This window comes from Epinephelus moara, chromosome 5, assembly GCF_006386435.1.
Source record: "Epinephelus moara isolate mb chromosome 5, YSFRI_EMoa_1.0, whole genome shotgun sequence".
Taxonomy (NCBI): domain Eukaryota; kingdom Metazoa; phylum Chordata; class Actinopteri; order Perciformes; family Serranidae; genus Epinephelus; species Epinephelus moara.
In genome coordinates this window covers 1164263-1175852 of record NC_065510.1, presented here as the reverse complement: position 1 = coordinate 1175852, position 11590 = coordinate 1164263, and the positions used below count along the sequence as shown (strand labels likewise).

General features: G+C 39.5%; 1 protein-coding gene and 1 long non-coding RNA gene across 2 annotated transcripts; both read left to right on the top strand.

The window, feature by feature from the left end:
• Positions 1 to 5756: 5756 nt before the first annotated feature.
• On the top strand, positions 5757 to 7659 carry LOC126390469 (B-cell receptor CD22-like). Its single transcript, XM_050044791.1, has 5 exons — positions 5757 to 5811; positions 6090 to 6434; positions 6579 to 6794; positions 6934 to 7191; positions 7649 to 7659. The coding sequence occupies exons 1-5, from the start codon at positions 5757 to 5759 to the stop codon at positions 7657 to 7659; spliced, it is 885 nt and encodes a 294-aa protein (XP_049900748.1).
• Positions 7660 to 7966: 307 nt separating this feature from the next.
• On the top strand, positions 7967 to 8462 carry LOC126390873 (uncharacterized). Its single transcript, XR_007569999.1, has 3 exons — positions 7967 to 8053; positions 8147 to 8210; positions 8338 to 8462. It is a non-coding gene; the product is annotated as an uncharacterized LOC126390873 (long non-coding RNA).
• Positions 8463 to 11590: the final 3128 nt, after the last annotated feature.

Below are 11590 nucleotides of genomic sequence, written 5' to 3'. Positions count from 1 at the left end.
GCAACGAGCTGGCAGATGAGATTTGGGCTGCTTCTGTCAACATTTGGCATGATTTTCAAAAGACATTCAGTTTAGGTTAATTGGTGACTCTAAATTGTCCGTAGGTGTGAATGTGGGTGTGAATGGTTGTCTGTCTCTACGTGTCAGCCCTGTGATAGTCTGGTGACCTGTCCATCATAACATATTCTAATCTTTTAAGTTATTCATGTTCATTTCTCCTCCAGATGCTCCAAAGCTTCCCTCTGTGTCAGTGAGTCCCTCTGCTGAGATAGTGGAGGGCAGTTCAGTGACTCTGACCTGTAGCAGTGATGCTAACCCAGCAGCTACTTTTACCTGGTACAAGACGAACGCAAACCCTCAACCTCTCGGTAAAGAACCTCAGCTTGTCTTCAGCTCCATCCAGTCCTCTGACTCTGGAGAGTATTACTGCACAGCCGAGAACGAGCTGGGGAGGAGGAGGTCCAATGACATCATCATTAATGTGAAATGTGAGTGAAACAGCTTATTTAGAAATGACTGCTTAAATCCGTCCAGTCTTTGCTGATCATAACTGCTCGCTTGAGCTCTGCTTGCTCAAGAAAGAGTTTTATGCAGCTTTGGGACTCAAACTGTCACACATCCGTTTATCAGACCACCTTCAAAGTCTAAAATGCATTTACACAGTTTAAGATTTTCTACATGAAACTAAGTATTGGCTGATTAACGGATTTATGAATCAAACCCTTCTAGTAAGGTACAGTACAGTATATCTCACATCTGTCCATCTCTAATTCTAGACAAATCAACTATAATCATGAATATCATCAGGCTGACTCTGGTGGCTGTGATGCCGACCCTACTGCTTCTTTTTTCTCTGATGATGAGGTGAAACCATAAAAATTAATCATTACCCATCTTTCACTTTGAATGTTTCATTTCAAAGTATTGGAGTGTTTGATCAAAATTTTTATTTGTTTGTTTGTTCTTGGATTAGATTCAGGAAGAGGAAAACTCTGAGCTCCACCACTGAACCAAATGAACCCAAAGGGACTCTGGAGGTGAGAGAGAGATTGGGACACAGTGACAGAACTTACGTTACTACAGTAATACATTACTTTTTAGCAGTAACAAAGTAATGTAACACGTTACCAACAGGATTTCGGGTAATATTATTACATCTACAATGTCATATACAGTTTTACTACCTGAAATAAACAGCTTATTGTTTTTAATATTCATTCATCCACACTGCTCCACTTCCGCTAGTGCTCCAGCAAAAAATAAAAATATCCCCTGAGGGTTAGTTGTGCGTTGTCATCAGAGGTGGGTAGAGTAGCCAAATATTGTACTCAAGTAAGAGTACTGATACTTTAGAACAATATTACTCAAGTAAAAGTAAAAAGTAGTCATCCAAATAATTACTTGAGTAAAAGAGTATTTGGTGAAAAAACTACTCAAGTACTGAGTAACTGTTGAGTAACGTCTGATTTATTTGTAAAATAAGAACATGAACGTAATCAATCAATCAAAAATAATAATCTGCAAATTCATGTATTTTAAACGGTACCCCTTTAACTAAAACAAAAATAAATTTAATCTTTACAAACATAACATAAATCAAGGCACAAGAAACACAAATATATTCTTATATATATATATATATATATATATATATGTGTGTATATATATATATGTAATTATGTACTCAGAGGTGGGTAGAGTAGCCAAATATTGTACTCAAGTAAGAGTATTGTTGGTTTAAAACAATATAACTCAAGTAAAATTAAAAAGTATTTTGCATTAAAACTACTCTGAAAAGTACAATTTACCTAAAAAGTTACTCAAGTAAATGTAACTGAGTAAATGTAACTAGTTACTACCCACCTCTGGTTGTCATATCATTATAGGCTACATTATAGAAGGGTGCCGGTGATCTGCACATCAGGGACTGTGTTATCATGTTCAGTGTGTTCCCATTAATACACCTGTAATGTCTATAGTGTGTCTCGTTCTGCTTTTGCGTCATAAGCATTTATACAGTCTATGGTCATAAGTCTGCTTGAAAGCAGCCGCCATAAGGAGCAGGCCTCCAGTTTGTTTTTCCTAGTCCTGGTGATGGGCACATCTGGGTGATGTTAGTATGTGTTGGATGTGTTTCCATTCACATCCCCTACAACTGCAGAGCAACGCTGGCACACAGTCCCGTTCTTATGCATAACTCTGTCTCTGGTGGGTCTGCAGCTCTGGTGTTTTTATTTGCGCTCGTCACAGTGACTTGATCACACGCCATTCTGCTTGTAGTGCTAAACTCAAATATGCATCATATCTCATAATGATCAGATTTTGATCCTCTGCCTGACCTTCCAAGGACATTTACTTAAAAAGGTCTAATAGCTTTACATATATATATTTTTTTCATTTTAATACAAAGTGGTAACCACTGTATGTGAATACATGAATCATGAGTCAGACCTGCGCAGCGCTGGATTTGAAATGAACTGTAATAAACTGGAGCTTCTGTGCTTTGACTACCTGCTGTGAAACAACGTGACCCTCATCCATTTAAAATGCCTATTTATTCTCCTGAGGTCATTTTGGTTAAAGTAACGCAAAAGCAGTGTAATAAGTAACTTATTACTCTGCACAGTAATATTTTATAGTAACTTTACCTTTTAAATGAAAGTATCTGGTAATATATAATGTAGTAAATTTTCAGAGTAACTCGCCCAACACTGTATATCGTTATATACCTTGACAAGTAACATCTTCCTTAATAGAAACAAACAGAAATAATGTGTATTTTTACCCCAACCACATTTACTGTAGATTTCCTTTGTAGCAAAGAGCAATAAAAAGGAAACAGTTTGTCCTTTAAACACGTCTGAATACATTTCAATATGAAATCCAAATTCCATTTACGAGGCCTTTGACTCTCATCTTGTTGTCTCTCTCCATCAGTTGGAGTCTGGTCCTGATATCAGCGTCTCAGCCTTGATCACTGTCACTGCAGCACAGACAGAAGACGCAGAGGAACAGGAACACTGAGTGTGAAGGTCAGTCAGGTTTGAGTCTGCTGAGTCTATAATTTCTTGCTTCCATTTCTGAGAAATAACTCACCAGAACTTAATGTGATTTTTTTTCCAGATGCAGGCAAACCAGAGGGAGACTCAATACTTTGCTATGTATTGCATGTATGGTAGTTTAAACATCATGTCAGTTCCCTCTCACTGCTGCAGAGGGCGATAGTGTACAGGAAGTTTTTGATTTCAGCTTTGAATGAACTCTTTTCTGTTTCTTATTCAGAGTAAAGTTTTTATTTATCAGTAATGAGTGCAAATAAAATTTAAATCAGTTTGTCCACTCTGACTTATTTGTCTATCTATGAAACAGTGTAATAAACTTTTACTGTGTTAATGGACACCTAAACAGCTACTGCTTGATGAAATAAACTCACCACACTGTAAACCCAATTCACTCAACAACAACTTGCACTCAGAACTTTTAGTTTAATACAACACAGTAGCATTAAAGTTTTGAGCACACGAGACGAAAAAAAAAGTGTCACATGACAGGAATGTTATGTCAGTTTAACACAACTTTTTGTTGTTTTTGATTGTGTATTCAATTATATGTCATATGAACATAAAAACACTGAGTACACATTTTACAACCAGTTTTCAATGTTTAATTCAACTATAAAATATATTGTGGCAAGTTAGATTTCTCAGTTGCAAGTGTGACAAGGAGGCAATAAGTGGGAAAAGTAGGGAGAGGACCGACAACGCCACCCAGCATTGTCTTTTTCAAGAGCCTTGAATTGAGTCGAAAATTAGGAATAGGGCACACAGACTCGTTACTGAAACAAGGACAGGGATGTTAAAGTCAAAATAAACCAAATGTTTTGTTGAGTGTAGCAAAAATGAGCAGATATCAGTGACTGGAGCTGCTGGGAGAAAAGAAAAAAACCTACATAGTCAAATCAACACAAATACCAATAAGGGGGAATTAAAATACTGTTTGTAATTAGCTTAAAAGAGTCTTGAGCCAAAATCTAAAACCACAACTGGCAAGTGAGCAGAGGCCACTTGTAGAGAAGCAGACCACACTGAGGATTGCCCAGAGGTGCCACCACCAATTCACCTCAGATGCAACACAGCAATGTTCACAGCAATCTGGTGGAATCTACACACGTGTCCTGGTGCCTTTACTGGCATGCATTAAGTGTGGGGACCTCACCATAGGTGCCTAGCCTCCAAACAAGGTGGCACTGCGCTTCACCGAACGAAAAGAGTGCGTACAAAATGAATTATATATACCTGTTAACAACCAGCCACAACAGGAGCCTAAAGAATGAGCCCAGCCACCAAGGGCCTTCTATAGTCTGACATTAACTAGGGGTGTGGTTGGGGGACAAGGCAGGCCTGGGGATGCATTTACTGGCACTAAATCCCTTAATTAAAGAAGCACCCCATCACATAAGTTAAGGGAAAATAGTTGAATTCTGATCTAAGAAATGGCCTTTGTCTCATCCAAGCTCAGCTTTATGTTAGGCACACACAGGTGGGATGTCACTAACTGTGTATATGACCTAACTCGTGGGGCAAAATGTCTTTTACCACAACATTAAATGTGACCTATTAGAAGCACTGTGAAATACATAAACAATGATCAGCGGAGCCTGGGCTGCCTACAGAGACGGCACTTTTTCACAGCATATTTAGAGGACGTAGCTGGCGGATCGTGAGGAGATGTTTGCTGTATGTAACAAAAACTTTTCAAGCTTAGGAAGACTTAGAGAGCCTTTAAGGACACATTTAAACACAATTTTCTTTGGCTTACGGCCTTAAACACACTGTCTCATGGCATACTGGGAAACTCCACCCGTTTAGCCCCAAGACACCACAATATATTAAGTGCACAAAGACAGTGTTGTTTATTGGCCTTAAACTAATAAGGTAAAATCATATTTATAAATTTCAGTCAAATTAACTCAAAAGTATGTCAAGTTTACAAAGGATGAGTTTTTGTGACAAGTCAGCATTAAGTTTTTATGTCATTTTGACAGTCCATGGCATTTGTGTAGACTGTACTTCAGAATTTTGTGTCATGGGTGGACTGGGGTTTACAGTGTGGATAGGTCAAGAGTCAGAAAGAGCACAAAAGCAAGCTTCTTAAGTTTATTAGATTTGATTAATTCCTTATTCTACTCTGTAGGAAAAAAAATGACATCACAGTCTATGCCATCAAACACGCGGAACAGCTGACACATATAAGAACATCACAACAACGCAGCATAATATTGAGCTCAGGTTATTTAAAGTGAAAACTCCTCTTGCAGAGTAGTTGTCTGTATCAGAGGGGAGGAGGATGAAGCGTGGTTTGAGAGGCCTGCAGGGGCTGTGTGCTATGGTCAGTGCTCTGCGAGGTGTCAGTGAGGGCTGGCAGGTTAGGCTCTCTATCTCACTGTCATGTGCACAAACTGCATTTTAAGAAGCTAATGCATCCTCTCCACAACAGCTGGAAGATTCATTTCTCCATTTCAACATGGTCATTCGTTTGATCGTGTAGGTTACTGAAGTAAAGAGGAAGGAAGCCAGGCCTGGTTAAACACCTTCATATCTATTTAGTGCAACGTTTCCAACCACAGCAGACACACACTGTCTTCACAGACCACATCCTCATTTTGTAATATAGAAATGTGTATTCTGACTTTCTGACACACAGTATTTCTCATGTGCGTGATCTGCTGTGATTTAACAGAGACGTGAGGAGCAGCTATGAGTTATACAGCAGCAGTGAGAGGATTTGCCGTCTTCCTTCTCTCCGTACAAGGTACTGTAGATCTACATTTACATTGTGAGGCAGTTAGCACACTTTAGATATACAGAGGAAGGTTTTTTTTAGTTGATAGAGAGGTTTGATGTTATGCAATGTGGTGCCATCCCCTTTAAACACCAGACATTCACTTCTCTTACTTTAATTAGAAGTCATTACAGGACATCTAACACAGAGCTGTAGCTTCACAAATTGAAGTATCTTCGCTATAAAAGAAAGTCTGTCTCCTGATGTTCTGAGTCTGACTGTGGTTCCTGATGTGCTCTGTGTTATAGTGACAGTGGGTCAGTATGACTGCAGAGTGACTTACACCTCTACTGAGATCTGTGCTGTAAAAGGATCAACCGTGGAAATACACTGCAGCTACAGATACCCATCCAGAATAAATTCACCTTATACCAGACTGAAGAAAAAATTATGGTTTAAAGAATATGAACCTGTAGATCTGAGAACAGTCCCACAGTATTCAGGTCGTGTACAGTACAGTTTTACTGACAAGGACTGCACTCTGACAATCACAGACCTGAGAGAGAGCGACTCAGCTGTGTACAAGTTCATGTTCACAACAGACCAAGGTGGGAGTTCAACTGGTTCACCTGGAGTCACTCTGTCTGTCACAGGTAACATTTTCATTCATATGTTTTTTCCCCCCAAATGATTATCATCTAGGAAACATTAATATAAATGTATTGTGTGTGTGAATTTGCATTTATGTTGACAGTTTCATCTAAAATAACATTTCTGTTTCATCTCCACAAAACCAGATCTCCAGGTGCAGGTGAGGAGGTCATTCCATAGTACCTGGTCAGAACTGAAATGCCACAACAGTTGTGCTCGACCTGATCATTATCACTACATCTGGTACAGGAATGGACAGACAATTTGGGAACACACATCTTCTTTTATAGACATCTTGAATCCTGCAAACACCTATTACTGTGCTCTGAAAGGATATGAGAATTACGCCTCTCCTTCAGTGTGTAAGTTTACTCCACTGTGTCAGGACAAAAAACACACTTCATAAACTCTAACATGACAATACAATTACAGTGAATAGTTATACATGTTCTTTAATAACAGATTCTAATCTTTAAGTTATTGATGTTCATTCATCTCCAGATGCTCCAAAGCGTCCCTCTGTGTCAGTGTGTCCCTCTGCTGAGATAGTGGAGGGCAGTTCAGTGACTCTGACCTGTAGCAGTGATGCTAACCCAGCAGCTAACTATACCTGGTACAAGGAGAACCAAACACTGCTCAGTGAAGAGCCACAGCTTGTCTTCAGCTCCATCCAGTCCTCTGACTCTGGACAGTATTTCTGTGCAGCTGAGAACGAGCTGGGGAAGACGATGTCTGACTCCAACTTTGTTCATGTGAAATGTGAGTGTAACAGCTCATTTAAGAATAAACAGCAGCTTAAATCTGTCCAGTCTTTACAGGAGAAGATCATAACTACTTTCTTTGGCTCTACTAGTTTCAAATTCACCATCTTCTGTAATTAAAAAAGCAGCTTCAGGTTTTTTTTAATGCAGTCTCCGCTTATCTTCATTTCTATTAATTGTCCAGTGTAAGATAAAAACCTCCTACTGACTAATTATTATTTTAAATATGAGTCAGACAATGGATTTAAGAAAATGTATTGAGGCCCTTTTTCTTGAAACTGGGCACAAGTTTAAACCAGAGCACCAGAGTGTGTGTTAACACCATCCTGGCACAACTCACGTGGAAAAGAGGCTGCATGCGTTATTCATAGGAAGAGGAAGGAATCAGGGGCACCCACTAGCTCACCTGCTAGAGCAGGTCCTCTTTTACAATGACTGTGTCTTTGCCACAACAGCCGCGGGTTGAGGCAAGCCTCAATCCAAACTCATGACTACTTCTCATCATCTCTCGAGTTAGATTTAGGTTTCAAAAAACTTCTGTCTGTGTGTCACAATGAGCCTGTTTGTCAGATGCCTTATAATGTTGTAATTTACTTCAGTAATTACAGCAGGTTTGTTCAATAGTTAATTATGTTAATTAGTCATGTGTGATACATTTCCAGGTTTCATGACATTATGGATTTATTATTTTTAATTACTAATTCTTGTATCAAACCCTTCCAGTGAGGCACAGCACTGTATATATCTCATAACTGTCAATCTCCATTTGTAGATAAATCAACAATGATCATGAATATCATCAGGCTGACTCTGGTGGTTGTGATAGCGACTCTACTGCTTCTATTTTGTCTCTGCATGAGGTGAAAATATAAAAATCAATCATCACTGATTACTTTGAATATTTTCTATCATAGTTTTGGATCAGATGTTTTACTTATTTGTTTTTGGATTAGATTCAGGAAGAAGACAACTCTGAGCTCCACCAATGAACCAAATGAACCCAAAGAGACTCTGGAGGTGAGACAGAGATTGGGCCACAGTGGCAGAACTTACTCTACTAGAATGGTTAAAACGATGTTAATTTATGAGGCCATGAAGATAATTTACATATTCTCACTCTCATCTTGTCGTCTCTCCCTATCAGTCAGACTCTGTGTATGAGAACATCTCAGACTCTGCAGCACGGAGAGAAGACGCAGAGGTGCAGGAAGACCTGGTGTGAAGCTCAGCCAGGTTTGAGTCTGCTGCATGAGGAAAAAAATCACAAACTAAAAACATCGCCCTGGTTACATTTCTGAGAAATAACTCACCAAAACTTTATTTGATTTTCTTCAGATGCAGTCAAACATTGAAGTTTATATATCTAGTCAGCATCACAGGCAGTCGGCAGCAGCATGTGGCAGAAGATTTGAGTGGAATGCAAACTATATTTGTGCCTGTGCAGGTACAATACATATGTTCATAGCTTAAAATGTTATTGTAGATTTTAATGTTGCAAATTTATTTTAAGAAATATTGATAGCCCCAGCACATCCCACCTGTCCTGGCAGAGAAGGTGCATGAAGTCAAAACAGACATGGAAATATTTCACAGCTTGTACAGTATATTTTGAATAGTATAGTATATGTTAACACATTGATAAACGTAAGATCTATCACACAATTTTCTATGTATTGCACGTATGGTAGTTTCAATGTTATGTCAGTTCCCTCTCACTGCTGCACAGGGTTTTTGTGTTTGTTATTCAGGGTGAAGCTTTTATTTATCAGTAATGAGTGCAAATAAAATTCAAATCAGTTTGTTTGCTCTGACTCATTTGTCTATATATATAAAACAGTGTAATAAACTTCACTCTGTTAATGCACAACCTGAAACAGCCACTGCTTAATAAGACTCATCAGTTTACTTGGATGAGACAAGAATCAAACACAAAAACAAGCTTAATTTTTCAGATTCAGATTAATTCTTTATTGTGTTCCATAGAGAAAAAATGGCACCACAGTCTACTCAGAGCAGGTTATAAATGGACAAGAACACCACGACAGCACAGCACAAGTCTGTTACAGTAACCCCAGGTCATTTATTAACCAATAATGTCTGAGAGCATAAAACTCCTCCCAAAGCAAAGATCTCTTGCAGAGTATTGTCTGTATCTGCAGCCAGAGGGAAGAAGGAGGATGAAGCAGGGTTGAGGGGGTGGCAGGGGTTATGTGCTATGGTGAGTGTTCTGCGAGTGGCGGCAGGGTCAGTGAGTTGATTTTCTGGAGCTTGTTTCTATTGGTGAGTGTGAGCATAGTGAAGTAGCTGCTGTTCTTCCACTGCAGCTCAACACGTTAAGGACAGAGCAAATGTCATTCTGTGATAACTGTAATTGAAGATCGCCACTTGATTTGTCTAACTTGAAACACAATATGAGTACTGTGCATTTTGTCCACATCACTTCCACTGAAAGCTTATATGAGTGGTATTTTTAATGGCTAGTATAAACAGGTGGGAAAACTGCAAAAAGCAAAACCTGTCTCAAGTGCAAACTGGCTATTACGTTAAAACACACATGGAGAAATTGTGAACTACTTTTTAGGTTCTCGCAATGAATCAAGTAGCCTCTATGCTCCTGCCACAGGGTTCAAACTCCATTGATATAAACTAGTCCATACTCATTGAGTGCACAGTTGCCCACATACAGTTTCACATGGTGTGTGTTTGGGATACAGGTCATAGGAAATTGCAGATTAAATAGTCAACTGAACCCATTAAGAAGAGCAATGTATTCAGACAGAGTTTTTGTGAATTTGATAGTACAATTGCTTTCTTGAAAGTACAGTAGTACCATTGCCAATAGTGGGATAGTTAGTGGGCTGAAACTGTACATTAGTAGTTGAGGTAGCACGTTGAAAGGCAGATAGTTAAAATGTTTATATGTTGTATTGACTTAAAAGTGGGCGCACTGCTAGTTCACATGGGAAAGGTGCGGCTAGCCCTTGTTGCAGCAGCATACCATACCATGACTTAGTCATACAAAAATTAGAAAAACAACAACATTGGTCCACAGGGGGAGCCACAGCGATCGGTCGCATTTTAGCCATTTTTGTTATAGCGCCACCCAGTTGCCAATTAGAGTTAAATTTCTCCAGTCACCTTGAGGCGTCCTGTTCTACATATCTACCAAGTTTAGTAAAAATCCATATGGCGGTTAGGCCTAGATAAGAAATTAGCTCTCTAGCGCCCCCATTTTGTTTGATGGGGTCAATAATGGAGGGGTCCCCTCAGATTATGTGTGGTCATATGCCTACAAAGTTGCGTGGTGATGGGTGAAACCCTTGAGATGTTATACACCTTTATGTGATGAGCCACGCCCTCCGCAATATTCATTGCCTTATAGAAGCTCAGTTTTAGTAAGTTTTCCAACTTTTGCCAAGAGGGAACTTTAGATATTGGTCCCTAGATTATGTTCACCCAGTTTCATGCAGATCGCTCAAACTTCCTAGGAAGAGATCCATTTGAAGTGTTTTTCAAAAAATTCAAAATGGCGGAAAATCTATATAAGCGGAAGTTATGGGTTCTTGAGGCAAATGTGTTCCTCATGAGGAGAGGCATCTCTGTGCAAAGTTTCATGTCTCTACGACATACGGGGCATGAGATATGCCCATTCAAAGTTTGCAATTTCAATCGGTTGCTATAGCGCCCCCCTTTGGCCAACTGATGTAATATTGCTTCATTGGCATCCTCCCATGACCCTCTACCACTGTGCCAAATTTCACATGGATTGACCAAGTCAGTGAGGAGAAAAACGTGGAACACACACACACACACACACACACACACACACACACACACACACACACACACACACACATACACACACACAGAGTTTTCATCATTTTATAGTAAGATACCATTTTCTATATAATGAGGCTCTGAGTAAAACATGGATATTGACGGCCCTCTGCTGGTGAGCTGTGGACAAAAACAGACTGATATCCAGCCTCAGGATTACAGCTCTTGTAGTATATCAAATTAGGTTATCCGCTTTTACCCTGCAGATAGTTTACTGAATGCTCATTTCACGCTTCAGTGCAGTAAAAGTCTCGTTTACTCCTCTAAGTTACACTTGAGTTGTGTATGTCAAGACTTCCATGGCGAAAGTAAGGTCACATACACATGTTTACATGTGATTTCAGCACATTTGAGTGACAGGAGTAGCAGGTAGCACCTTGTATGCTTCCTGCTGTATGGCGCCTTGGCCACCATGAATGTGTGTGTGTGAATATGGCAAGCAGTGAAAGGGTGTTTTAAATGGTCAGACGACTAGACAGGCACTATACAAGTGCAAGCCCATTCACCATTTACTTCCCCTCTCTGTATTAGCGACATGCATTTCTCACTGAGCACCACAG

Excerpts from the sequence above, each read along its gene's own strand:
- LOC126390469 (XM_050044791.1), top strand. The coding sequence starts at position 5,757 with ATGAGTTATACAGCAGCAGTGAGAGGATTTGCCGTCTTCCTTCTCTCC. Across the intron at positions 5,812-6,089 it reads CTTCCTTCTCTCCGTACAAG|TGACAGTGGGTCAGTATGAC; the intron begins GTACTGTAGATC and ends TCTGTGTTATAG. Across the intron at positions 6,435-6,578 it reads AGTCACTCTGTCTGTCACAG|ATCTCCAGGTGCAGGTGAGG; the intron begins GTAACATTTTCA and ends CCACAAAACCAG.